The sequence below is a fragment of the Leptonychotes weddellii genome, chromosome 1 (assembly GCF_054177405.1).
Source record: "Leptonychotes weddellii isolate Sample4059 chromosome 1, ASM5417740v2, whole genome shotgun sequence".
Classification (NCBI taxonomy): domain Eukaryota; kingdom Metazoa; phylum Chordata; class Mammalia; order Carnivora; family Phocidae; genus Leptonychotes; species Leptonychotes weddellii.
In genome coordinates this window covers 1342035-1369496 of record NC_138369.1, presented here as the reverse complement: position 1 = coordinate 1369496, position 27462 = coordinate 1342035, and the positions used below count along the sequence as shown (strand labels likewise).

The 27462-nt window shown below is 64.1% G+C and overlaps 2 protein-coding genes across 7 annotated transcripts; one reads left to right on the top strand and one right to left on the bottom strand.

Moving 5' to 3' along the window:
- Nucleotides 1–2741: 2741 nt before the first annotated feature.
- SPPL2B (signal peptide peptidase like 2B) lies at nucleotides 2742–19960 on the bottom strand. Of its 6 annotated transcripts, none has more exons than XM_081797341.1 (15): nucleotides 19835–19960; nucleotides 14428–14547; nucleotides 13313–13495; nucleotides 12847–12936; nucleotides 12012–12151; nucleotides 11559–11701; nucleotides 11200–11296; nucleotides 10288–10404; nucleotides 9136–9217; nucleotides 8475–8549; nucleotides 8332–8394; nucleotides 8147–8246; nucleotides 7815–7892; nucleotides 6324–6484; nucleotides 2742–5311 (listed from the first exon to the last, which is right to left on the bottom strand). In XM_081797341.1, exons 1-15 carry the CDS (start codon nucleotides 19895–19897, stop codon nucleotides 5066–5068), a joined length of 1758 nt encoding a protein of 585 aa, XP_081653467.1. In that variant the 5' UTR covers nucleotides 19898–19960; the 3' UTR covers nucleotides 2742–5065. The 6 variants fall into 6 exon arrangements, 5 of the variants coding, with proteins under 5 accessions (XP_081653467.1, XP_081653535.1, XP_081653550.1 ...); XM_081797409.1 differs by having other exon boundaries at nucleotides 8147–8228; XM_081797424.1 differs by lacking the exon at nucleotides 19835–19960 and adding an exon at nucleotides 19419–19552.
- A 20-nt stretch (nucleotides 19961–19980) lies between these two features.
- Nucleotides 19981–25173, top strand: LSM7 (LSM7 homolog, U6 small nuclear RNA and mRNA degradation associated). Its single transcript, XM_006749939.3, has 4 exons — nucleotides 19981–20059; nucleotides 20143–20233; nucleotides 23530–23601; nucleotides 24899–25173. Exons 1-4 carry the CDS (start codon nucleotides 20054–20056, stop codon nucleotides 25039–25041), a joined length of 312 nt encoding a protein of 103 aa, XP_006750002.1. The 5' UTR covers nucleotides 19981–20053; the 3' UTR covers nucleotides 25042–25173.
- The last annotated feature ends 2289 nt before the right edge of the window (nucleotides 25174–27462 follow it).

Genomic DNA, 27462 nt, shown 5'->3' with positions numbered 1-27462 from the left:
GCCAGTCCACTCGGCCTTTCCCGGGTCCCCCCCAGGGCCTCGGCTCGGCCACCGCGTCAAGCAGTCCACAGACAGCAGTGATCGCGGGAGTACTAGGATTTTCTCTCTTCAGGCCACTCGACGCAGGTTGTTCCCAAGAGGAGTCCCCAGCCTGAGCCAAAGGCCGCCCAGCACACCGTCCAAAGACCCTCGCACTCTACACTGCACACCCGGAACACTCGTGATTCTGCAGACGAGAGAACTTTGCACAACACACACGCTCGTCAAGCATGGGGCTCAAAGCCGGAACGGGCGGCAGGGCTCACGGCTTCGACTACGCACCGCAGTCGGCTCGGCGCCCAAGTCTCGACTTCTGGTTTGGTGGGACAAGAGGGCTGTGTGCTGCAGCGTCTCTGGGGGGACTGCTGTTGTCTAGCCATCAGGTCCGCGTGAGTGACGGCGAACCCCATGTTCCAGACGACACTAGTGAGTTCACACACACGCTCCCGTACACACGACCCCGGACAACCACGTGCAAAATCATACAATCTCCCACACGCGGTCCCACACTTAGCGACACACATAGCCACCCCACAACCACACACACGACTAGACACCACCTCACACGTGGTGAGGGGCCACAGGCAGGCAGGCTGTGTAGGCTCTGGGTCCACGGGGCCCACACCCTCATGGCCGTGTCCTGGGTGCGGATGCACAGAACACGAGTCCACTTACCTGCCAGGTGCCCAGAGGCTTTCCCTCCAAATCCCAGTAAGTGGACACTAAATGGGGCTGGAGGGCTTGTGTTTGATGTGAACACGGGGTCCCCAAAGCTCCGACCACCGCCAGAGACCACGCCTTGCCCCGTGGGGTCCAAGGAGCGTGGGGTTGGCCCCTGAGATGGGGGATGGAGGAGGAGGGCCCTGCCCAGCCACCCTCAGCCGGTTCTTGGGCAAAGCAGGACTGCAGAGCCCCGATGACAGCCCGCCATGGGTGCCAGGCTGGCTTTCCTGCCACACATCCTCCCCCAGTGTCAGGCCTTCTGACCGCACCCCTCCCAGGGTGGCCCCCAGCACCCTTGAGACGGGTGCCCCCTGGGCACGCAGATGCTGAGGGCCAGGCAGGGGACGCAGAGCGGCCCTGACCCCCGGGGCCTGCCGCACCCGGCCCGGCTCCGCCCGGCTTAGCGGGGACAGGGCGGGAAACCGCGCTCGGGGATGGGAGCGCCTGCGGGGGACCGGGAACGCGACGGGCCCGGCCTCCTCCGCGCACCCCGGGGCGTCCGCTCCGCCCGTCCAGCCGGCTACACAGCGGCTCTGTCCGACCCGCGAGCTGCGGCGCGGAGAGGGGCCGCCCCGGCCCTTTCCCCGAAGCCCCGACTCACCGCGCTCCGCCGAGGCCGCCGCCGCCGCCGCCGCCGCCGCCGCCGGAGCCGCCCGCACCAGCGAGCGGGGGGCGGGGCCGGGGCGGGGCCGGGGGCGGGGCCGCTGCGGCCTCCGCACCTGGTCCAGGTGGAGGGCAAGGCCCGGGCAGGTGAGCCCGGGCAGGTGAGCCCGGACGGGGGGCACGACCCTGGGGAGACAGCTTGGGGATGGGGGTGTGTGTGAATAACGACAGTTTAAAAAATAAACTTGTGGAACAGCTTTCCATTTACAGACAAGGTGTGAAGATGGTCCTTTGCACCCAGTTTCCTACCTTATGCTCGAGCCATACATTGTCACAACGCATGAACCAATACCGACACATTATTAGCCAACATCCACACTTTATTCGGATCCCCGGTTTCCCTAACGCACTCGCTCTGTGCTCGCGGCCCCTCCGGTGGGAGGGTTTCTCAGGCCCCTCGATCTTGATGCCGTGGGCTGTCGGGGAAGGCCAGGAGGGGTCTGTAGGACGCCCTTCTGTTGGGGTTTGGTGTGTTTCTCACGGTCAGGCTGGGGCAGTGGCTTGGCCTCGGTTTTGAAGCACCTGCCACAGCCACGCGGCAGCCCAGCCTTCCCCACCCCCCACCCCCCGCTTACCCCCTCCACGCCCGCCCAGGAGAACACACCCTTCATTAGAACCATCATCTTCGCTCAAGACACTTTGGGGGTATTTTCTGAACTGCCTTCAGGGACCAGCTGTCTTACGACCAACGTTGGCAACATCTTCAGGCCTAGGTGGGGACGTCCTCTGTGGGAAGCGCTAGAAGCCACGGGGAGCCAAGCACGGCGCTGGAGAGGGAGCAGTCCCTCCGGGCGCCAGCTGCCTGCCGTGTGGCCCCATCTCCCGAGCCAGGCCCTGCAGAAGCAGCTCTCGTGCTCAGCCCCAGAGGGAGGGTAGTGACACGACCAAGGTCACTCAGCTCCAGCATGCAGCCAGGACTCCAGAGCCAGTGGGCTCTTCCCACTGCTGCACCCGTCCCTGAGCGGGGGCACTGTGTGTGGGGGGACCCTCCTCTCCCCACAGGGCAGCCACCGCTGGGCTCTTTCTAGGACTCTTGCCTCCCAGCCCACTGGTGACATGGGCCATGCCTTCCCCATGTGGCCAGCGACCCCTGCCCTCCCACCAGCCACGCTCATCTCCCCACTGGAGGCCCCACCTGCTCCCCCACGTACCCTCCCTGACACCTGTCTGCCCCCGAAGACAGAGGCAGGTGTGGACCCGTGTCCTGTCCTTCCTCCCCAGCTCCCCAGGCTCAGCCGCCTGGGGCAGAGTGGGTCTGAGCCTCACACACGTACCCCCAGGTGGAGTCGGGGGCACACAGCAGGTGCTCAATGAAGACGGATGGAATGAAGAGTTAATGAAAACTATGTAAGCCCTGCGACTCAGGAAAACAAAACCGCTGTCCTCACAGCACTGTTCCAACTCTGCAGTCCCACGTCCACGCAGAGCTGTGCCCCACCACACAGAGCAGGAACTCGGTCTCCCCAGCGCCAACTTGTGCTAGCCCTCCCCATGGACACAAGCGCATGGGGCCCCCCTCCTGGGCACCCGCGCGTTCGCCACCCTCACGATGGCGTGGCCCAGCACCAGTCCGGGGCGAGCAGGGCCGGCGGGCCAAGGCGTGTGCCACCAGAGCCCCTGGGCTCTGCGGCCTGGCTGGGGACCCTCGGTGCGCAGTGCCGAGCACCCGGGCTCGGGATGGTCTTGGAGGAGTCGATGTGTCTCTGCGTCTCCGTCGGCCCCATGCGGCCTAGTGGAGCGGCCCTGGAGACACGCCTTCTCTCCCACAGAGGACAGCTTGGTGGCCACCACCGCAGGTGGCAGGGCTGGGGGGGCGACCTTCGCAGGCGCTCACTAAGGGCTGCACCTTTTTGACTAGGTGAAAACTATCCAGGGGAGGCTATCCCATGACCTGGGAAAACCACGTGGGACTCCACATCTCCATGTCCAGCAGCGTCCTGGCCGTGGCCGCGCCGAGTGCTGGGGCGAGCCCAGCCGCCGGCCAGCTAGCTCTTCACACCAAGTCCATGGGCCCGCGACAGGCTGCCAAGCTTCCTTCGACTCTCACACGCCGCGGATGGGGACCCGGCCTCGCCCGGCCGCCGTGGACTCGCTCCCACACCTCGGCGCAGCCGACCCTGCCGGCCGGGGCCACAGCACGGAGGAGACGAGGGCCAAGCGGCAGCTCTCAAAAGCTGTGTTTAATTGTAAGACTCAAACAGGAGCGAGCGGAGACTGCACGCGGAAACCCCAGGAACGAACACCCGCCTTGGAACGCCCCGACGCTTGTCAAACACGGAAAACGGAGAGATTCTGGCTCCTACGCCAACGTACATAATGGCTTCGAGGGACGTGCGGGTCGACGTGGGGACGGTCCGCTCAGACCCTGCACCCCGGTCTGGCCTCCCCGTCGGGCGGCTCCCTGGGGCCGGCTGGTCTCCCTCCCGGGTCACCTGCTGTTTTAAGAGACACACAAACAGGTGGAAGACGTCTTTTTTTTTTTTTGGAATAAACATCATTCCTCCTTAGAGCAGCATGGCTAACAAAGGCTGTGAGTGAGTCTGTCTGGCGCTGGTATTTTTTGGAATGGATCATGGCTGACCCCGTGCCTGCTGTCTGCAACTGAGCAGCGGACAGACGGGGGACAGAGCTGGGCCATGTGGCCGGGGGGTCTGTTCCTTCGCGTCACGTCAGTGGACACAGCTTTCTGGGCTTGAGGCTGGAGGCTGCGTGGACCGGCGCGTGCCACGGTGTGGGGGCCGCCGCCCCGCGGCCAGTCCTGCTGCGGCATTCCCGTCGTGACGTTCGCAGAGCCCTGTCAGTGAGGTAGAAGACAAAATGCCAGTTCCAGAATATTCTCCACATTCTAGAAGCTCCCAGGTGGTTTAAATAAAAAGTGCGCTCGCCTGGCCAGTGTTGTTCCTAGAGGCCGGGCTGGGGTGGGGTTGGGAGCGTGCAGATGTCATGAGGCGGGTGGGGGCACCCCCCAGTCCCTCTAACCCGAAAGAACGGAGCTGACGGGAAAGACGCAGCCCCGTGAACGGGGCGCCCAGCTGCCCCGACGAGGGCCGTCCCAGAGACTCAGACCCAAGAGGCGACACCACCCGAGTTCAACAAGTCGTGGCCGTTTATTAGCAGGCGGCGAAGCTGGACCACAGATGCGGGCGGCCCAGGCGGACGAAGAGGCTCCTGCGCGGCCCCCGCCGACCCCGGCCAGCCGGCGGCACGCACACCAGCCGGGCTGCACTACGGGGCTCTGCCGACCGGCGTCCGGCCCAGCGCGGCGCGGGCGACAACCTGAGGGAAGCGGCAGCGTGGTAAGCACCAGATGTGGGCGATCTGTAGCCGTGGGCGGTCGGAGGTGGCGCTTCCTGCCCTTGCCAAGGAAACACCGAGTGGACAGGCAGGACCGTGGAGCTGGGCGCTCGCGTGACGCAGATGGTGACGTCGTGGGCTGGAGCGGGGCAGGGGCTCGCGGCAGCCACGTGAGCTGGGAGCGGGGCTGGAGAGGGTCCGGGCTGCAGCTGGGCTCGGCTCGAGGAGGAAGAGCGGGGACATCGGCCAGACCGGAGCACCAAGTTGGGGGGGCCGGGCAGGTCCAGTCTCGGGGTCTCTCGGCATGGCGGGGCAGCAGCGAGGGCCCGAGAGTCTGCGCCACCTCCTAGGCCGAGGCGCCTACCAGGCTCGTGGGCTCGGGGGTGGGGCCTGCGGGGCTCGCGGGCTCCTGGGGGGGGGCTCCGGCCCCCGTCTCCTCGGGCGCAGACACTTCCGGGGGCTGCTGCGTGGGCGGGGGGCACTTGGCCAGTCCTTCGCCTGGAGGCGGCTGGGGGAGGCCGGTGTCGGAGTCCTTCCGAGACTGCGGGTCCTCGGCTGCAGATGGCGCCCAAGGAGACTGAGGTAGGTCCTTCTGTAAGAGAGGCCGCAGTCAGGTGTGGGGCGGGGCGGGAAAGCCTGGGGGGCAGCCTGGGGCGGGAGGGCAGAGGGTCCAGCTCCAGGCCCAGGAGCCACCTTCCCTCGGGACCACCTACGACCACCAGCAGGCGGGCCACGGGATGGCCACCCGAGGCAGAAACCCTGGCTCTGACGTGTCTGGCTCGTTCCCCACCTCCTGAACCTTCCTCAACTAAGCTACCTGCTCTGTGGCAAAACCAGCGCTCACTGGGACTGAGACCCTTTGAGGACGGTAGGCAGTGAAGCCGGGGTGCTTCCCCGAGGGTCCGGGGGAGGGCGAAAAGCCCCATCACCGGGTTACATCGTCTGGTTAATTAATGGGGTGCCCTGGAGCCCCACTCCGTTCAGCGTCTCTAGGCCGGGATGGAGAGGATGCGTGTTTCCACTTCCAAAACACGCTCAACAGGCTCCACCCTGGGGGCCGCGGGTCACACTCAGGAGATGCCTAGGGCCCTTCGGAGCTCCCGCCACGGAGGGGCTGCTCCCCGTGATTCACTGACAGGCAGCGGGAGGAGGTCAGCACAGCCTGGGGCGCGGACACACGAGACCTCGTGCTTTCACATCGAACGCACGATGCTACGGTACGAGGGGCCTCCAGCCCCCTCCTCTTCTGGTGCAAAAACCGGCAGCACCAAGATGAGCGCCGTGAGCCCACCCTGGAGAGGAGCTCCGGGGCCCCGAGCTTGGCGCTGCGTCCCTGATGGTGGGAACAGCCGGAAGCCAAGGTCCAATCCGATGGGGTGTTACCGCCCCTTGGGACTGGCACTGTGCTCAAGCCACACCCGGAGGGACAGAGCCACAGGGACACGACAGCAAAGCAAACCTCGTGGGGACGGGGAAACACTGACCACGGGACACAGGCTGTGGGGTTTAGTCGTGAAACCGGGAGGTTTTACTCAACTGTAATTCTAGTTAGGGCTTATTGGGTTATTACTGCTCGCAGACAGTCATAGCAAACTGGTATTCACCGCAAAGCCGCTGCCCGTCCAGAACATGCCCAGCTCCCTGCGCCAGAGCGCCAGGGCGCAGCTTGTCATCAGCGTGCAGGGCACCAGGTAGAGGAGAGCGGGCTGGCCGCGCTGCATCAGGGCCAGCGCCATGAACGTCACCAGGAGGCCGATGCCGTAGGCTGTGGAGAGACGGGCCGCGCGTCACCCCGGCTGACGGCCCCGCACCCCCGCCGTGGGCACGCCGGAGCGGGACCGAGGAGCACCCGGGACCGGGGAGGCGAAGCGCCGGACAGGGGCACACGGGGAGGGCTGCACGCGCACGGACCGGCCGGCTTCCTCCGGACGCACGCTCCCGCCCGGCCGCGCTGGGACGGGCAGGAGGCCGGCGGGGGCGACAGTGGGGCGGGGGCGAGGCCCAGGCTCCAGACCCAGAGAGGCCGCTAGACGAAGGCCTGTGACCGCGCCTGACTGTCCCGTTCTCTAGGCCTTCAGGTAGAAAGAGAATGCTGCACGCAAGCAACATATGCACAAAATCAGGAAATCCAAACTTCGGTGAGCGGCCCGTGGGGGTACAGAAGGGCATTTCCGCTCTCGTGAAACAGCCGGGGAGGCGGTGAGGGGTGAGGCGGCCGGCTCTCTGTCCGGCACGAACACGGCATGTGGGCTCCCCCACAACACAGCGGCTCCCCGTCCTGACCGCGACCTCAGGGACCTCAGGAAGGAGCTACGAGAAAACAAACCTTCACAGCTGGTCTCTAGCACCTACTTCCGCCCGCAGCTCCTGTCTGGTCCTCACCTGGCGCTCCGGGGGGAGAGCGCTGTTGACGCTTAGCCCACGTCCTAAAGAAGTGGTTCAACAGAAGCCAACTACGGAGGAATAAAGGCGTCTGCTGCTGATAAGAGGTGTGCGGTTTCGACGACAAGGAACTACAGAAACCACCTGACAAACGGGGCCGCACACAGAACCCCCGCAGTGGCACTTCAAGGACCATCGCGAGGACGCAAAGCCCAAGGGGAGGTCCAGGGATGGCGAGGGGGACGAGGGGGCGTGCCTGCACCTGCAGGAGCCAGGGCGGGAAGGGGCAGACGGTGCCGACCCCGAAGTGCACCCAGAAGGTCAGCCTGGGTCGCCCTGGGGCCTCCCCTCTGCCGGGCCTGGCTGCCCACCCCCACGCACGACGAGGGGATCAGAACGCCTCCCGCCTGTTGGGGGGGAGCATGCGTGCACACCGACAGGCGGCATCGGGTGAGCTAGCGGCTCCTCCTGGAAGGCTGGCCAGAGGCGGGCAATCCAACCACTTTGCAAAACATTAAAAGCAATCGGGGCCCCACAGAAAAGGTCACTTCTGCGTGAACGGCTTTGGTAACCAGAGAAACAAGCGGGAGACGAGGACAGAAGAGGAAAGAAAAAGAACACGAGGAAGGACACGCGACCTCGAGAGTCGTGGGGACGCACGAGGAAGGGCGCAAGGCGATCCCGCTTCCGGGTCCGGGCTCGAGGGCGCTTACCCACAGTGCAGGCCACGAAGTAGACCCTGGACGACTGCACCTGGATGTCGAATCTGTGGCAATATGCCACGAGCAGGCCTGCGGGGAGAAGGGGCGTGGGCCGGGCGCCGTGAGAGCCTGCGCCATCCCCGCTCCTCCAGGCGGCCGGCCCACCGGCCAGCGGCCAGGCACAGACCCCTCGGTGCGGAGGAGGGCCCGGCACAAGCGCCGCCACGAGCAACACGGGAGCCCAGGGGCCGCCCGCCCCCGCCTGCTCCACTCGGGCTGCACCTGCCAGCCGCCCTGGCCGGACGCTCCCCGGGAACCCACCCCAGCGTGCCGCGCCCCAGTACCTGGCACCAGGATGTCCCCGAAGCCCAGCAGGGAGAAGGGCCGGTCACACAGGGCCAGCGGCGAGGCGTTCAGTCTGGGCACCTTCAGGACCATGGGGAGCTGGGGGGCGAGGGGGCAGCAGGCTCCAGGACCGCCTGAGCCCCCCTTCCCCCGGCAGCGCCCCGGCCGCGGGCCCGCTACGTACCTTCTCGTGGGTGGCCGAGTCCGAGGGCCCGGTCGCCACCTCCACCATGATGCTGTTCCCGCTCTAACAAAGGGGGGACCGCGTCAGAGAGGAGGGAGCGCGGGGCGGGGGGTGCGGCAGTGGGGCGCGGGCGGGGCGCCCACCTTGGTCAGGAAGGGCGTGATGAACACAAAGAAGACGTCGTAGACGAACAGCACCAGCAGCAGCAGCGTGCAGGCCTGGGGAGGCGAGGTCCTGATGGCTGGCGAGGACCCCAGCACGCGTCCCACCCCTCACGCCCCTCACAAGGCTCAGAGGTGCCACTGGGACAAAGCCGCAAGGGGACATCTGCGCAAACCCAGTCCCGCCCCCGGCACCACGAGGTCAGGCTCGCGAGGTTTCTGGGGGACGGTCACACGCTGTGTGACCGGTCGCCATGGATGTGGGGTGCCGAGCCCGTCACGGCTCCCCGCATGCTCCTCCTTGGGGACGACGGCCTGGGGCCTCGGCTGGGGGCCGCCGACCGCACCTGCCTGCCCATGTGAGCAACCCCCCCACCCCGGGCAGGGTTCCGGGCCTCCTCACGGCCCGGGGGTCACTGGCGTGGCTGCCATGCTGGGAGGCGGGTCTCAGCGGCCCCTTAAGCCCTGTCACTGGGGAGGCGGCGGGAGAGACCGAGGCACAACGACCACGCTGCCCACGGAGGGCAGGGACGCCCGAGCACGGGCGGGTGAGGGCAGGCCTGAGCCGCTCGAGGCACGCGGCGGACACGGAGGAGGCCCTCAGGATGCCGCAGCCCACGGCCCCACGTCCTGGGGCTCTCACCTTAAAAGTGGGGAGGCGGATGGTTTTCAACATGTACAGGCAGAAGGCGACGCCCAGCGCGTCCTGAAGGATCCAGGCCCACCTGGAAGGCAGAGCGGCGGTCACCGCTGGGGCAGGGGCTCTGCCGGCCACTCCTTCCCCCGCTGCCGAGTTTCCCGAGCTGTCCCCGCCCAGCCCGACCCCGTCACGCTGTGACGCCCCGGGCGCAGGCCCCGAGGAGGGCGGGCAGGGCCTCTTGCTGCGCTGGGCACAGGTGGGGGCAGCGACCGCCGACCCCGACACTGCACACACATCATGGGGCGGGCACGGGGGCGTCGTGCAGCTACAGGACCCAAATCTCTCTTCAAAACTATTTTTTACACAATTTGGAAAAGTCAAACTGTTGCCCAGCCAGGTTCCACACCCCACCTCTCGGCCCGGGAGACGGGGGCTCAGGGACGGACAGGCAGAGGGGACGCAGAGGCAAACGTGTGACCCCGGCACCACCAGGGAGCCGCCACCGCAGGACCACGTGCGCCGCGTGCAGCCTCACCCCTGCCCATACCCAGGTCACCCTCGTGGAACCAGGACGAAAGCCTCTCCCGGGCGGGGCGGCCGCGAAGAACAAAGAGAAGGTTCGCAGGCGGCCAGTGGGCACCCGGACGCGGGGGGCACAGGGCCTGTTCTAATTTTACAGAACGGAGCAAGTCTCCTGGCTTGAGTCTAACTGTGAGAGATCGCGTTCTCTTTGTGTACAAAGGACTCAAAATATTTTCACGTTTCCCTTCTGCCAATTAAATCTGTCGGGGCTCCAAGCGGCAGCGCGGCCAAGAGCGGCTGACTGCCTCACAAGAGGCTCAGAGGGAGCGCCAGATGGTGTCAGAGGGGCTGGGCGGCGGCGGGGGGGGCCTGCAGCCTCCAGGCCTCCCTGCACCGGGGCACCGGGCCCCGCCGAGGCGCCTGGAGGGCCCGCGCTCGGGGCGCCTGGGGCCAGGAGGGCGGGCGGCTCGTATCCAGATCCCGATCGCCGCCGCTCACATGGCAGCCGGACAAACACGCTAACACCGAATGCGGGCAGCAGCACCTGGCCGCCACACAGCCCACACTCGCAGCCTCGGGGGGGCGAGGCCCAGGGAGCGTCTGAGGACAGCCCGCAGAGGGGGTGGCACTCACTGGTCCTCGTTCCGGAAGATCCCCCACACCACGCTGACGGCCAGGCAGAGCAGGGCGAGGAGCAGCATGCTGACCCGAGGGCGCTTGCGGAAGTAGGGCAGGCTGTTGTCGGGGACCCTGGGGGCAGGGTGGCCGTCAGGGGTGGCCAGCTCCTCGCCGCCACCAGCACCCAGGGGGTCACCTCACCCCCTGCCCCACTCCCCTGCCTTGCCCCCTCTTCCACTCCACGTTCTCTGTTAACATCTGTCTTCACGCCTTATGGCGTTTCCAGAAGGGAGGTCCCCCAGGGCAGAGCAGAGCGGAGCCGGGGTGGGCACTCAGGCGTGGGCACACCTCAGCCAGTGCCCTGCCCGCAGGAGCCCACCGCCCCGCCTGCTGCAGGCTCCTGACCTCTGACCCTGGACAGCAGCCTGAAAAGGCCTCACCCCACGAGCTGAGCTTTCTGAGCACCCATCCGTCTTCGTCTAAACCTTTCAGCGGTGGGCCGCCGGCCTGATCAGAACCAGACCAGGCCCCTGGCAGGTGAGCCCCCCGCCCCCGCCCAGGCCTGGACCAGCAGCACCTGCGCCCACATGGCCCTGCCCTGCCACCCCTGCCTGGGACCGACAGGCACCCACGCTGTCCCCACTGGGCCTGAGCTGGAACGGGATGCGGGGAGAGGGAGGCCGGAGAACCACCACCCACGTCCCTGCTCTGCCCTGCTCCTGAGGCCGGGAGCCCCCGCCAGCGCTGAGCGAGTGTGGGATGCCTGCCCACGCCATGCCAGACTGGGGCCACGGGACAGGGAGGGCGTCCTCGGCACCGTCCAAGCAGAGCTCGGAGCTTCAGGAACCAGGAGACGGGAGGCCAACGGAGTTGGGGCGAGCAGAGCGTGGGTGCCAGGCCGGGCAGGGGCCGCCCATGGGGGCCTACCTGCATCTGCCAAATGGCAGCCTCTGGACCAATGGTGACAGACAGCTGTAGAGGCCCGTGGAGGAGGACAGGCAGAAAATCCCGATGATCACATAGACTGCGGGGTGGGGCAGGCATTGACGGGCAGGGGCCGCCTGGGGCCCCCCGCCCCCCCCGCCCCCAGGAAGGGCTCCGTGGGGCTGTGATGCCACCTGCCCCTCAGGGTGGCCAGCACCCGGTGGATGGGAGGGACGGCTCCCAGCCCAAGGCCCCCTCCTCTGGGCTGGGGATGGCGGCCTCCGTTCACCCCACAACCAAGCAGCTTCTCCGGGGGGACTGGGGCCCGGGCCTCGGTTTCCCCGGGCACCCCGGGGACGCACCGAGCTGGTCATAGAAGTAGTAGAGGAGCACCAGCATGGAGCAGCACATGACCACAAAGACACAGATCATGACGGGGCTCACGTCCACGGCCTCGTCCTCCTGCTTCTCGGGCCCGTCATCCCGCTTGTGTTTCATGTACCTTCTATGGAGGCACAGACAGGGCTGGAGGACGCCCTGCCGGCTGGCACAGCGCCCAGGGGCCCCGGGACGGGGGGGGGGGGGGACGGGCAGGGCCAAGGGGCACCCTCTCCTCGCCACGTTGTCCACAAGAGCACCAGGCCGACCCCAGGGACCTCACGAGACCGTGCAGTGAGGGGCCACAAGGTGGGCCCCCAGCCCCGAGAGCCACAGCCACTCTGATGGAGAGCGACGGGATCCCCTCGTCCAGCGCTGGGACCACCCATGGACCCCATCCAGCACGGACCACATCACAGGCTTCCCTGGGCACTCACTTCTTCACGTCCCGGCTCCCGGCCCAGTAGCCCCCGAGGGCGACGGTGCCGACGGCCATGATGAAGATGATGACCATGTTGTAGTCCAGCATGGGCTCGTTGGGGGCATATAGCGCTGCCCTCACTGCTTGGCCAAAACTCTGCCTCAGAAAACGCACCAGAGCTCAAGGTTGGGGCCGCCGTCCCCTGTCCCCAAGCCCACCCCAGAGAGCCGAGGCCCAGGGAGAGCCTGTCTTGGGGGACCCCCGGAGCCCATGCTTCACCCACCGCTCCCACCCCAAAGAAATCAACTCTGGCAGAACAAGCTTCCCACGAGGTCAGCTGAGGGGCCCGTGCACATGTGGACACAAGCCCTAAACCAGGACACGCGTGTGCACGCACAGAACGGGGCACGTCGCCTGGGAAGCGTCTGGCTGGCTGGGGAGAGCTGTGGAAGCTGCAGTCAGGATGGAAACGTGCAGACGCTTCCACAAAGACTGAACGTGCCCGTTCTGCTTGTGTCTGGAAGCTCGCTGGCTCCCAAACCAACTCCCCAAACCGTGGGGGAACACGGGCCTCTGGTCAGACAGGCCAGACGTGGGCAGGGTCGGCCGGCCTGGGAGCCAGTGCCCAGCAGCTGCGTGGCGGAGAGGCCCTGGGCGCCCTGACCTCTGGGGCCGGTTCTCCGTTCCCGCTGCTCAGTGGCACCACCAGGCTTTCCCGGGGAGCTGGTGACGAGTGTGACAAGAACCACCCACCCACCAGCCCCAGTGGGCGGCCTCGCTCCTGGGTCCCCGCCCACCAAGTACTTACGGCCCTGGACCAGGTGCAGACTGGAGGGAGCAGGAGGCCCTACCTTGAAGATGTCCAGCATGTCTTTGTGGCTGAGCAGGGCCACGGGAATCCCAATCTCGTCATACTGTGTCTTGTTGCCTCCTGGGGGGACCTAGGGGCCAAGAGGAGGGGGTGCGGGAATGATGGGACGGCTTACCAAGGCCCACCCAGGGTGAGAGACAGGCCCGCAGAGCCAGCCCTCTTGGGGGGGGGGTGCGGAGATGGGGTTTGTGTGTGTGGTGAGTGTCTGTCTGTCTCACCCCGCTGGGGGAGGAAAAGCTCTCTCTTCACTTTTAAGCCTTGGGGTCAGGTCGCTTAGGTGCCAATCTACCCTGGCATGCCACCTGCCCCTCAGGAGGCACCCCCAGAGCTCTGCCCCGAGGCCTTATAGGAGGACAACCCTACAGAACCCCCAGGGCTGCTCTGGGACACGGCCCCTCCAAGAGGATGCGTCCACAGCCACGGTCAGCCAACTCCTGGGGCCCTACCAGCATCTCCTTGCTGACGATGAGCAGCCCGCGGGCCCCGCCGCCCTGCGCCAGCCGCACTTTCTCATAGAAGGTGCAGTTTCCCCGGGCCACCAGCGGGATCTGGTTGCTGAAGCCTTTGGCGGGGAGGTCGGGTGCAGAGCAGAGCACGGAGGCCGTCCAGTCCCGCAGCTGCAGGAGAGACTGGGGAGGGTGGCGCTTACACCAGCTGGTCTAGGAAAGTCAACGGAGGGGCGGGGGGCACACGCGCACGCACATTCACACGCCCCTGCGCGCGCACACATTCACACGCCCCTCCACACACATTCACACGCCCCTGCACACGCACATTCACACGCCCCTGCACGCGCACATTCACACGCACCTGATGCACACACATTCACACGCCCCTGCACGCGCACATTCACACGCCCCTGCCCACGCGCACATTCACACGTCCCTGCACACTCACACATTCACACGCCCCTGCACACGCGCACATTCACACGTCCCTGCACACACATTCACACGCCCCTGCGCGCGCACACATGTACGAGCGTACACATACACACACCCAAGTGCAAGGCAAACAGGAGGGACAGAGGCGGGTGAGTGCTCAGAGGAGGCCCGTTGGGAGACCCTCCCTGCCTCCACGGCAGGCGGGAGCGGTGGCCTGAGGGTGAGAATCACCCACCCACCATGCCACGTGCGGCCAGTCCTCACTCCTCAGGACCCCTCTGCCAGCCAGCCCCGGTCCAGCGTGTGGGGGCTTGGCCAGTGCCCCTGGCGGGGGCCATTCCTCAACAACATCTTTTGTTGGACATCTTTTGTTTCTGACCAAGGAAACCAAGGCCCAGAGAGGCCATCTGAGATCCCAGCAGCCCCTGGAGTGTGACCCCCACATTGGTTTCACAGCTGAGGCCCTTCCTCTGTCCTCCAGCAGGCTCCCTGCAAGATGAGATGTCTAGCAGCCCCTCCAGGGACTAGGCTGGGGAGCAGAGGGGTGGCAGTCAGCAGGACAGACCCGACCCCAAGTCCAGAGGGGGCACCCCAGAGCACCTCCAGGCCTGCCAGGCCCACAAGGAAAGACCCCAGTGGGAAGACCCTCATGAGGAAGGGCCCCAGCGGGCACTCACCGCTTTGCCAAGGTCATGTGGCAGGTGGGCCCACTGTGGGTTGTAGAGAATGCAGTAGTCTTTGCCTTTGGGGCCCCCTGCCTCGGAGACCACGTGCACCATGCCGTACTCACAGGCCACCTGCAGCAACAAGGCAGCGGTCAGAGAGCTCGGCAGAAGCAGCTGGGTCTGAGCCAAACAAGGACACCCCCCGCCCAGGGTTTGGGCTGGTTTCCGCCCTCCTACAGGACAGATGGGACACCAGCAGACATCTTATGGTGGAGAAAACAAGGCAGGGCAGCCAGGGCAGGAACGTCTTCCCCAGGGAGACCCGGGTGCTGACTGCGCCGTCAGGTCCCCTCCCTGTTGCTCCCACGGCAGGGACAGCACCACCTCATAGGGCCCTCGCGGGATAGACGGCACAGGGAGAATGAAAACCCTGTGGCTCTGTCACGAGGAGGACACGGTGAGCCCGCAGATCCACCCCCAGGCCTGGGTGCTGGCTCGAGGCCAGGAACACAGGGCAAGGCCTGCCAGGCCTGGAAACTTCCTTGCCCCTGACCCACAGGCTCCTGGAAAGACTACCTATTGGCCACTAACTGCTGAGGCCAGCCGGCTCCGTGTGCCACACCTCACTTTCCAGGGGAACCTCGGAGCCTTGGTCACATGACTGGCCCCTGCCAGGCACAGACCAGTGGGATCCCAGTGGGGACCGACGGCCAGTTCGGAGGTGTGGCAGGAAGTAGGCGGTCTGCAGGGCGGGCGGCTCTGGGGCTGGGAACTGTGAGACTTCCCAACAGAGAAAGAGTCATGCAGACACCAACAGGGCACGGACAGCTCTCTCCCCAGGACCCCGAGCCAGCGAAGCCTGTCTCCCCACCCAGCCCCGGCTTCCCGGAAGGAGGAAGGGGCAGCTAGAGCGTCATGGTCCCCCACAGGGCAGCTGGCTGCTCGGGAAGGGCCACACCCAGAGGATCAGGAGGACCCAGCAAGCTTTGTCTGACTTCAAAGCGAGGCACAGGGGCAGGACCCACAGTTCTCGAAACACTGGATAACCCTCAAGGACAGTGGGATGGCTGGGGGCCTGGGACAGAGGGGCTGACTCTCATCTTTTCTGTTGAACACCAGCTTAATCTCCGTGAAAAACCGTTGTTTCATACAAAGGTGTCCCCACTCCCTGCTCACCCACATCTCCTGCCTGAACCACTGCACCCCTCCCTAGAGCTGCTGCCTGGCTGGCTGGCGGACCGAAGTGCAGGGGGCCCTCTCCCACCTCCTCCCCTACCCTGGGCTTGGGCTGGGGCAAAGGGCCCCCCACAAGCACAGCCTTCGTCCTCGGATTTCGTCAACAGCGGGTCACACAGCATTTGGGGCCCAGGTCTTGGTGGCTCTGCCCCTAGGCAGGCTCACCCCAAGTCTGAGTAGCTCCCGGGGGCCTGCTGAGGGAGGGGGGTCTCAGGAGAGAAGCCCGGTGCTAGGAGCCGAGGGGGTCAGTCCAGCCACCACTCCCCCAGGGGGCCCTGCACACCTGGCCCGGAAGCCTGCCCTGCGCACCTTGGGCTCCTGGGGCCCATGTAGCTTGTGCTCTCCTTAGGCTGCAAACGTCCAAGACTAAGATGGGAAACCCCCTCCTTGGAACCCCAAGAATCTGCCAAGGAGCCAAACAGCTAGAGCTGCTTGCCTGACACAGATGCCTGATAGGGTCCAGCCAGCACCGTAAGACACATGCCTCGCCGTGGGGGCAGAGTGTGCAGCTGACTGGGCCGAGGGCCCTGATGGATCGTGGCCCCCGACACCAGGCCTGGGGCAGTGACCGGCTTCCGTTCAGCCAGACCATCGGTGGAAGCTCAGCAAGGCCCCGGCCACTCCAGGAGCTTCTCACCCCACCCTGGTCACGCTGCTGTGGCGGCAGCATGGAGACCCCAGGGCATCCCAACCCTGTGGCTGGCAGGCCGACAGGGGTGCGGGGTGCGCGCCCTCGTCCTCTCCAGGGGCCCCGACCACCGCTCTTCCAGCGGGCACCTCTGATCTGACGCCGCGGCCTGTTGCCTCGAGGGAGGCATTGAACGCCTCGTGCACTGCTGGGGGTGCGCGGGGAAGCCATGCTTATGCACTGAGCTCCCAGAACCCAGGTTTGCGAGGGCAGGGCCGGACGCTGCCCGAGGCCAACCAGGGGTCTTGGAGCACCTCACAAAGGCCGCGCCCTTCCGCCACCTGCCCTGGCCAACCTCCAGGCACCTCACGTGTCACCTCACTCCCTCCACCAGAGGCAGCATTAGGAGTCCTCTCTTCCATTCTCCCCACCAGACTGCCCCCCAAGGGCACCCCCCAACCTGGCCCTAAGTGCTCTACCTGGCTGTACACCCCTTCCAAAGGGTCACCCCATGCTCAGAACCCCTGGCGCCTCCTTACCATGGGCCATTGTGGGGAACAGAGGATCGCTCAACCCAGAGGCCTCGTGCAGCCCACCTCCTGTGCTTCTAAATAAAGTTTTATTGGAACACAGCTGCCCCATTCCTGTATGCAGGGCCTCTGGCTGCTCTCAGGACTCCTACAGAGCTGCGTGGTTGCGACAGAGACCACTTGGCCCAGAAAGCCAGAAATACTCACTGTCTGGCCCTTTTCAGGACACTGCTGACCCCTGTTCTGTGGGATCCAAGTTGTGGGGGAAGTGTCGTTTGTGTAAAATGGGAATGCACAGAAGCTGCTTCTCTTTAAAAAGGTCATTTGAGAGCACAGAAGCCCACCTCATGGACCCCTCTCCCCACAGTCTGCACAACCGGCTTCCCATTAGGAAATCAGCCTGTTCTTATGTCAAATGCCAGAGTATGGTTTCCTCCCCCGCAGAGTTAAAGGGATCAGAAGTTCTTCAAAAGGACCCAGTGCTATTCAGTCTAGCATGGCCCATCCCAATCTGGAGAGCCAGAAATCACTGGGACTACCAGACAGGCCACCTTCTGACACATCACAATCGCCAAGCAGGTTCAGGCACTTCTAGGGAAACCATGCTTCGGGGAGACCATGCAGGCATTCCACATCAGGCGGTTTAAGAAAAGCTAATGAGTCCAGGCTGGAAGCAGTCGTCCTTCTAAGACTTGGTAAGTTCTAAAAGAGGGTGGAGAAAATAAGAACCCAGGAAGCTTGGAAAGAGATGTTGAGGCAGAGGACGGGCAGGGACAGGTGGAGGAGTTGGGAGGCGGCAGGTGTTAGAGGGGCAGAGGGGACAGGTGGAGGAGGAGCAGAGGGGACAGGTGGAGGAGGAGGAGAGGTGGAGGAGGGGCAGAGGGGACAGGTGAAGGAGTGGAGAAGGGAGGAAAGGGGTGGGAGGGCACTGACGTGACTTCAGATCTGCTGAGTGACAGCCTCCACCACTGTCTTTATGTGCACATCTTGTAGCCACTGGGGAGACCCGTATATTTGGGGAATCCCTCTCCCAGGGTCACAAAATGGTAGCAAATGAATTCAGGGCTGCCCACAAGCAGCGTCCCAGCCAGTGGAAAGCTAGTCTTATTCTCAGGCACTGGGACCCAAACTTCCACAAAGAACCACACCCACCCACCACAATGCCGTCTGTCCTATCTCAGGGCAGACAGACACACGGGCCCGGGCTCTGTTCTGGGAAGAACCAGCTAAAGTGCTCTCATCACATGCTCTGACACCGTCCTCTGCTTGCACACAGGACAAAGTTCAAAACCCTCAGCCTGCCCAGGAGCACCATGAGCCTTCCACCACCTGCCTTTGATCTGCCCAGCCCAGCCCAGGGAGGCCACAGATTGGCCTGCCCTTTACCCTCTTCCTGGGAGCCACTCCTGCTGCCCCCTCCCTGTGCCCTTCAGCTGAAGGGGCAACCCCAGCTCCCTTCAAGTGCACCTGAGGGCCTCCTTTGGGGTGTCATCTTTCTCAGGGTGTAAGCATTATACCACCCTGCATTACTAGCCAGAGTGGACTCCTCACCTGCTCAAAATAAGTCATCAGCTCTCACACCTTCACCCCTGTTCAAGCTGCTCATCACCCGCAACACCCTCCCTCTGCCTTCAAGACCTGGCAAACTCCTGTTCATCCTTCAGAACACCCCTGAAGTGCCCCTGCTTCCACAAAGCCTTCCCAGGCAAACTGGGTCACTCCCTCCACGGTGCTCCCGTTACCCTGTGTCCACTTCTCATTTTGCTCTCATTCAAAATGTCCCTGCCCTCGACTTGCTTAGACCGCTGAGGAAAATGAGGGAGTAGGGTTGGGGGAGGTATGGAGGCTCGGCCAAGAGCTGGGGAAGGGGCAGCCCAGGGAACTTCTCCCGGGGTGGGGGGACGGAAAAACAACTAAGTTGAGACCAGAAAGATGACCAGGGGCATTCCAGGGACACGGGGAAGACCAGAGAGCAGAGTGCCTTCAGCAGACTAGAAAAGGAGGGGAAGCTTCCCAAGCAGCCAAACCACAGAGACCTCCCACATGCACTGGATGCCACGGGAAGGCTCTCATCTGGACGCAACAAGACCTGACACACTTTCAAACACATCACTCCTGCTGTGTCGGGAACAGACTGGGGATGTGGGAGAGCACCAGCCACCGGAGGCTACAGTAGAGAGGTGGGGGGCTGGGGTGGGCAGGTCAAGGTGAATGGCTGCGTTCGCAGGGCTTAACGTTAGGGACACCGTTCCCAGAGCTGCATGACACAGGGGAGAGGCAGGGAGGGCCTGCAAATAAAAAACGCGCTCATGATAATGTAGGTACATCAGCCGGCTGGTGGCAGACCCCCCACTAGCCCCAGAGACCCTTAACTTTAAGTGCCCAAGAAGGAGCACGCTGCACATAAACCACCCCATGTGCATCACCTCGCTGAGTCCTCACTGTACTCTTCCTTTTGCAGATGAGCCACTGCCACCCAAAGGGGGGACCTCCCTTGCCCAAGGTCACCGGACAGAATATGGGGCGGCGATTCGGCCCCACTTCCAGGGATGGGCTCCTGGCCGCTCCCCGAGGCTGCCAGGCACTGGGTGCCGTGCTGGACGGCTTACCGCAACCACGCAGGTGGGCGCTAACATCGCGCGAAAGGGGAAACTGAGGCTCGCAAATGGGCAGCCGCCTGGCCAAGACCACGCAGCCAGCAGGGGCGTCCCCGGCGGCGGTTGGACACCTCGAAACGGAGCAGGGCCTGGGGAGGTAGGGGGACTCCCAAACTCCAGACCCAGACGCAACTGCGTGACGCTGCAGCTGGGGAGGGCTACAAGGCGGGGAAGACAGAGTGGCCGGGGACAGGCCCGCAAGGTCACGGCCCGGCTCCCGGCCCGGGGGGCGCGCGCGCGGGGGGCGCGCAAACCCGAGGCTGGCCCCCAGGCCAGGTCGGGCGGGGCTTGCGCTGGGCCCGGGGCAGAGGGGCCGAGTGCCGCAGCCGGCGGGGCCGGCAGGGCCGGCGGGGCCGACGCAGCCTCACCTGGGCCGCGAGGAGGAGGAAGGCCGCCGCGACCCGCGCCAGCGCCGCCGCCGCCGCCGCCATATCCGCCGGTCCGAGCCGCAGGCGTCGCCAGATGTTTCCCAGCAACGCCCCGGCGCGCCCGGGCGCGCCTGCGCCGTGTGAGCTCTGCGCCTGCGCGCGGGGGAAGGGTCAAAGGGCGCGTGGCGGCGCCTGCGCAGAGCGGCGCGGTGAGGCAAGATGGCGGTGAGCGCGCGGCGGGGCCGGCAGGGCGGGCGGCGTGGGACCCGGCCGCGCTCTACGCCTCACGCGCTCTGCTTCCCCTGCAGGACAAAGAGAAGAAGAAAAAAGAGAGCATCTTGGACTTGTCTAAGTACATCGACAAGACGATTCGGGTGAAGTTTCAGGGAGGCCGCGAAGGTGAGACCCCGCTGCCCGCACCCCGTAAGCGGTTTAGGGTGAGCGACGGCGGAGGAGAGGATGGTGGCGGATGCCTGGGCGCCGCCTTGAGCGCTTTGCTCGGGGAACTCGAGCCAGCCTCCTAACTCCGCCGAGGGGTTCGGAGCTGTGCCTCGCGTTCCGCACGCGGGGAAACCGAGGCACGGGAAGGGGTCCGAACAACCCAGAGCCACTTGGTGCAGCCGGGCCTGGGATTCCCGACTTGCCTGCTGTGCGCTCCTCCCCCCGAGTCCTTCCCGGACAGCTGCCCCAGCTGGTCACTGATGCCCCTACACCCGGGCTCCTTGGGCTCCGCACTCGTGACTTTGGGGCCAGATTGTTCTCGGTTGCGAGGGCCGTCCGGGGCGCTCGGGGCTGCTGAGCAGCAACCCTGGATGCCCCTAGATGCCAGGAGCATCCCTGAGTTTTGACAACCCAACCGGGCCTCTCCGCGGTTGAGACCGCTGCCCCTACAGTCGGTCTCTTAGGTGTGGACCAGACGGACCTGTTAAACACAGATGGACTCTCCTCGTGCGCGGTTCAGCCCCTCCAGGCTCCGCGCCGTCGGAGGGGAAAGGACAGCCTTGTGTGTCTCTGAGGAGCACGTGGAGCCCTCAGCTACCACAGGGCTGTGAAGTGTCTCTGCCTCAGTGCGCGTATGAGCTCTGACTCGTCACCGGTGTTGAAGTAGAAAACCTTGGTGGCTTTTTCAGCTAATCCCGAGTCAGACAGCATCCCACCTAGACGGAAGGGAGCTCCCGGAGCCATTCGGACCGGGGGGTTTTTATAGGCAGGAGGCTGCAGGAACAGGCAGAGTGGATTGTTTCCGGCATGGTCACCCTCCTTGGGGGGATGGTGGAGGTGTATCAGGAAGATCAGCTCTCTAGTGCCTGCCGGAAATTCCAATCGATTGGTTGAGATTGCGGTTCTGGGAGAGCTGAAGCTGCAGTTAGGTTAGGTCTTCAGTGTTGGTTTGGTAGCATGGGCTTGGCACAGGTGACTCCGTTTGGGGCCTGAGGTTAACTCCAGAGTCATCTTCCTGCTCTCAGCTCAAGGTTCTTGCTCCGGGAAGCCTTCCCCGACCCACCACCGTGGGCCACGCCCCTTTGGTGTAAGCTCCTAGTACCGTCTGTCATGGTTCCCCGTTTTATGCAGGTAAACAGGACACTGAACCCCTGCATCTTCCCCTGAAACGTGGTGAGGAGAGGGCAGGAACGAGGCCCGGTGTTGCTCATGCTTATAGGCAGCGTGGCCAGGGCGTGGTGGCCGCCCTCAGCCTAGGCTCTGGGGTCAGAGCCCCAGCTCTTTGGCACACTGCCTGTGGGACTTTGGGCAGCTTACCTCCCGTAGGGCTCTGTTTCTTCATTTCTTCACTCCGCCGACCTCACCGGGCCTTGAGGGCTACAGGGTTGGAGGCATGCTTAGCATGGTTCCTGACACCAGCAAGCCCTCGAGCAACATTTCATTTCTTCAGCTGCCTCTTTGATCTTCAGTGTGTTTCCTGAGACAGCGATCCCGAGCTGCGGGTGATTGGGTGGCACTGGTGTGGTTAAGAGTGTGGTGCCTGCAAGTGTAGGTGGCTGGCAGCGGTGAGAATTCAAACCTGAACGAATGTTTGCTCTGTCTGCACCGCACCGGCTCTCGGACACAAGAACGAGACACAGCTCTTGTTCCTCAGGGTGCTTGTATGGGCCTTCTATGCCGCATAGCAAGTTGCCGCCACTTAGCAGCTTGAACAACACGAATTTACTGTCGTGTGGTGTCTGTAAGGAAGGAGTCTGGGTGTCTGGGGCTCCAGGTCTCACAGGTTGCAGTAAAGGAGCGTCTAGGAGCCTGTTGTCTCAGGCCCAGGGTCTTCCTCCCGCCCTGCTGGTTGTTGGCAGAATTCAGTTCCCTGTGGCTGTAGGACTGGGGTCCCCGTGTCCTGCTGCAGGTGTCCAGGGACTCGCGGCTCTTAGAGGCTGCCTGCCAGCCTGTGCCCAGCATGGCAGTTTGCTCCCTCGGGGCCAGCAGGAAAATCCTTCCCATGCTTCCAGTTTCTTCTTTTACAAAATTCCTGTTCCCTTAACAGCTTATCTGATCAGGTCAGGCCCACCGAGCATAGTCTCTCTTTAGGGGAGCTGAAAGTGCGCTGGTTCTGGGACCTTAATCACATCTGCAGATTCCTTCGTCTTCCTCGTCCAATAACCCACTTACAGGAATGACGTCCCATCATATTCACAGGTCCCCTCCCACAGGTGGTCACTGGGGTGGGGGACATTGGCTCGCGCCCCCCTGGGGAGGACAGACCCACAGGTGCCCACTGCTCGTAACCCTATCGGGTGTCCTCGTGACCTTTGTTTTGCGGGGCGGGGGACGGATGCAAGCAGGGAGAGAGGAAGCCACAGAGCCAGGGGCTCCAGCCCAGTAAGTCAGGCTGGCAGACGTTTTCCCAAAGGGCCAGACGGGGTGTTTTCAGCTTTGTCGGCCAGACCGTCTCTGTTGCAGCTGTCATGTCTGCCCCTGGAGCAGGAAAACAGCCACAGACCACGCGTCAGCAAGTGACCGCGGCTGTGAGCCGGCCAAGCCACTCAGAGAAGTGCCTCTGCTGGTTTTGGCCCACGGGCCATAGTTTGCAGACTGCACCCTACACCAGTGGGGCTGCTGGTCACGTCCAGCCCCGTTCTCGGTGCAGACCCTACAGCTGCAGTGACTCAGGGGGGTGCCTGCTTCCACCAGCTGTGCCTGGGATGGGAAGGCCTGAGCAGCTGCGGGGGGTGCTTTCAGGGCGCATCACACGGCAGCACCGGTCGATGCTCTGCTCCTTTCCGTGTGGGCGTATGCCATGGCTCGTGAGCTGGGCACAGTTTTTAACAATTCTAAATATTTGAAAAACTGAGACGATTATTGCACGTTTCTGTACCCGTAAGTAAAGTTTTATCGTGGCACAGCTTCACCTGAGTGTCTCCGTGTCCTCTGGCTGCCTCGCCCCAGGAAGGCAGCGCGGAGTAGTTGCTGTGGAGACCACGGGGCCCACACAGTTGAAACGTGCACCAGCTGGCCCTTTGCAGGAGACGTTTGCGACCACGTTGTGGTAGGGGTGGTTTGGGTTCGTCCTCATGGCTCCCCTCCTGGAACCCCTCCCTCACTTCCCCCCTGGTGCCCCTTCTCTCCCGTCCCTGCAGAGGCTGCTCCCCACATCTGCACCTTCTGGGGGTGAGCCTGTCTCTGTGCACCTGTCCCCAGAACAACTGCTTATCTAACGCCTTTCCGTTTCTCTCCTCGGTGGTTCCTCCAAGCCAGCGGCATCCTGAAAGGGTTCGACCCACTGCTCAATCTTGTGCTTGACGGCACCGTGGAGTACATGAGAGGTGAGCACGGCCGTGGGGCTCGGAAGCTCCTTGCTGGGCCTTTTTTACTGCCCCAAACCCACCGAGCTGCCCCTGTGTGATGGACATGGTGCTTGTGAACCAGATAGCTGGTCTCCCTCGTCTCCTGCTGTCCCCACGTGGACCCTCTGCTGCTAACAGAGGGTCCTGGTCCCTGTCACCCCAAGTCCCCAGAGCCTGCGCAGCAACGTACAGTGGTTGGGCCGGCACCTGCCCATCTGCCGACACGATCTGCAGCTCAGTCTGCCTGAGGCATTCAGGGGACACCCAGACCTGGGAGGGAGGCAGGGTCCTGGCTCTCGGGGACTCTCTTTGTTACTCTGGTGACAAATTCACAGGGCCACCAAAGAGGTCTCTTGGTGGGGGAAGCATGGTCACGGCTGAATGGCCGGTGCCGCCAGGCCTCTTGCTTTGCCCTCAGTTTCTTCTCTCCTGTCTGGGTCCGCCCAGACGCCCTGCTTGGCCACCCATGCTGGGATCCCAGCCCGGCCCCCTTGGCCAGATGATTTCTTCCTTTGTGCAAGGACAGCCCCACCACATGGGCCCGTAGGGAAAACCCCAGAAGTGGAAGCACGCCAGGCCACGTGGCCCCGGGAGCCTGCTCCTCCCAGGACAGCCTCGCCTGTGGTAGGGTCTGTGCCATCTTGTCTCAGCCCCAGAACAGCCCCCTCGTGGGTTCCGGGAGGGGTCAGGCCCAGGACAGTGGTTACTCTGCACGATCTCGGGCCCCAGACCTGGTCTCTGGCGCGCGGGACCGCCTGGCCTCCCCCCAGCATACTGCAAAAGTGGTCAAGGTTCTCAGCCTCCGTCACTTCCGTGGGGGCCTCTCATCCCACCCTTAACCGCCAGTGGACCTGCCCCACGGGGCTTTGAGATTTTTGCAGGAGCTGGGAGTCCCAGACTGATTTTTCTTCCAGCTGCTCATCCTAACGTGGTCTCAGGAGTTCTGCTGGCTCAGGTGCCAGGGTCCCCAGTTAGTGTCAGGCCCCAGCATCCCCCACACCGTGCTCTCCTTGTAGAAGAAGGGCACGCGTGGACCGCTGTCGCCAGAGCTCCTCCGGGCCCCCGTGGTCCGTGGGCTGCCTCAGAGACAAGGGCCCCATGTCTGGGCTTTGGGAGTAGGGCGAGGCCCTTGGCCTGTCACCCAAGCTGGCAGTGCCCTTTGATTTGGGTCCTTAGAGCCACACGCCCTCCCCACCACGTCGGCATGCCGTGTCCCCTCAGGTCTGGGAGCCACCTGGGGGCCGTCTCACTCCCGCCCCTCCCTCTTGCTCCGCAGACCCCGACGACCAGTACAAGCTCACGGAGGACACGCGGCAGCTGGGCCTGGTGGTGTGCAGGGGCACCTCCGTGGTGCTCATCTGCCCGCAGGACGGCATGGAGGCCATCCCCAACCCCTTCGTCCAGCAGCAGGATGCCTAGCGGCCGGAGGCTCGGGCCTCGGCCGCCGCAGGACTCGGAGCTGCCCTCCCCTGCATCACGTGCCACCGCAGGAACGGAACTCTCCTTTTTATATAGGTTGTTTTGTTTTCTTAATAAAACTGCAAACCTCAAGTGTCCTGGAGCCCCAGAATCCTGCTTTTAGCCTTGGTTTTCTGGCAGAACCTGCTCCCGGGGATTGGGTTTGGCCCGCCAGAGTTTGTCAAGGGCCAGCCACGGCGTGTGCTGGGACCCGGGGTGCTCAGAGATGCCTGAGGCCCGGGCCGTCTGCGCCAGGGCACAGGGAGGGTGAGGCTGGAGCGCCGTGGCAGGTGTGGACCCCCCCCCAGGCCAGCCTGTGATTCTGGGAGGGTAGACGGGCCACACGCGTCAGCGGGAAGGCCCCAGCGGCCCGTCCCTGCTTCTGCTTTGTCCTTTCAGTGCCCCCTGACGCTAGCCAGCAGGCTCCCCTAAAACCAGGACCTCCTGGGTCCACACAAGAACAAAGCAGCCAGATCTTCATCTGGGCTGGGCCTGCGGCTTCTCTCCTCCCCTCAGTCCCACCCCAGCGGCCCCCTGAGGGTCCTGCAGACCCCCGCCCTCCCTGGCCGTCTGCAGACCATCCTCAGCGGTGCCCGTCCGTGTTCTGTCCTCAAACTGGTCAGAAAAGGTTTTCCCTGACCTTTGTTCTCTAAACTCCACATACTTGTTAGGACCCCCACGACCCCCACGGGACTCCCCACAGGAGCAGGCTTATCTGCCTAATTTGTCACCCAGGAGGGCAGAGAGGATCTGTGGCCCCTAACCCCTTCACTGCCAGTGGGGGACGTGCCAGAGGCCAGCAGCAGGCGGGACCAGGGCTCAGAACGGGGGCCAGGTGGGCACATGTGCTATATGCCGGGCATTGCCACGCAAAGAAACTGAAGCCAGCCGGCTTCCAGCTTATCACGGGGATCTGGGTTCGTGGCTGTGGGCAGCGTTCGCTGCTGGGGCTGGGAATTCGTTATCAACCACGTGGCCAACCCCTACGCACGCTCCTCATCCCCCTGTCCTGCTTTCCCTGCCGCCTGGCCCTGCCTCCACCAGCTCCCTTATCAGAGGCCTCATCCCGGAGCCAAATCCTCAGCAGCTGGGCAGGTGGGGAGGAGGGGACGGCCACGGGGCTAGCTGCAGGCGGCAGCCCTCGGGGAAGGCTGTGACCTAGAATCAGCATCCAGTCCCTGGTGCCCATTTGACAGTCGGGGGTCTGGACTCGGCCAGGGAGGCCATGTGGGGGAGGGGCCGAGCTCCCGGGCACTGGGGCGTCTGCTCACTCACACACCGAGCCTGCCCGGTCTGAGGCCAAGGCACAAAGCCTGATGCCGAGACCTTGGGGTCACAACTGAGTTGGCCCAGAAGCCTTGACCCCAAGGTGGGGGGGGGCGTGCAGCAAGATGTTAGAGGCCAATGAGACCTCATTAGAGCCCCGGGGGTAGCCGGGGGCCAAAATAGGGCAGCCTGGCTTCCAGTCCCTAGCTTCTCTCACAGACCAAGTGAGGCTTGGCCCTGGTAGCCCCCTGCCCCACCGTTGTACACCCCTGAGCTCTGGACTGCTCCTCGTCCTCCCCATCCCCTCAGCAAGCGGGTGAGGGCAAAAGCTGCCCTCTGCAGCCACGAAGTGTGGGGCTCAAGTCTCCTCCCTCCGTGGCTGCGTGGCTTAGAGGTCGTGTCCCCACCTCTCCGAGGTCCCACTCCTTCTCAAGTTCAAGGAATAACATCACATAGTGACTCTGAGGCCAGGCGCTGGGTCACAGCCATGTGGGGAGTTGGTAAAGAGCACAAAGCTTCGTGTTCACGTCTGAAAATGAGAACAGAATGTTCTGGGGCCCTCAAAAGAGGGAGACCTCGGCCCTGGGGGCTCAGGCAGAACTCCCCAGAAAGGGGGATAAAATGGGCCTACCCCACTTAACCGCATCTGCCCTAGAGAGTCCGTTTGACCTGGTTTGTAAAAGACTGGAAATAACCTAGCTGCCCATTACCAGGGGATCTGCAACATAAACTCAGTTTCCTCCGGCCAAGTGAGAAGCAACTTTGTGCAAAGAGGAAGATCTCTCCACGCGGGGGTCGATGAAATGGAGTCACACATTCTCCCCAGCAAGAGGGGGAGTCCGCACCCCTCAGAACCCCGACACTTGCTTTGAGGATCAGGATATGGTGGAAGGAGCCTTGCAGCATCCACCTCCCCCCTGCGACGTGCACCACAATGGAAGGAAGCTGGGCCCGCTGACCGCAGGCCGACGGCCAGCACCACCCGCTGCGGCCCTATGTGGGTCTCACACTCCCGGCGCAGGCGCCCCTGCGGGGGTGGGAGGCCCCCCGAGTCAGCCCAGGTGACGGCAGCAGAAGAACTTGCAGCCAACCACAGTCACGAGGAAAAGCAGTCGG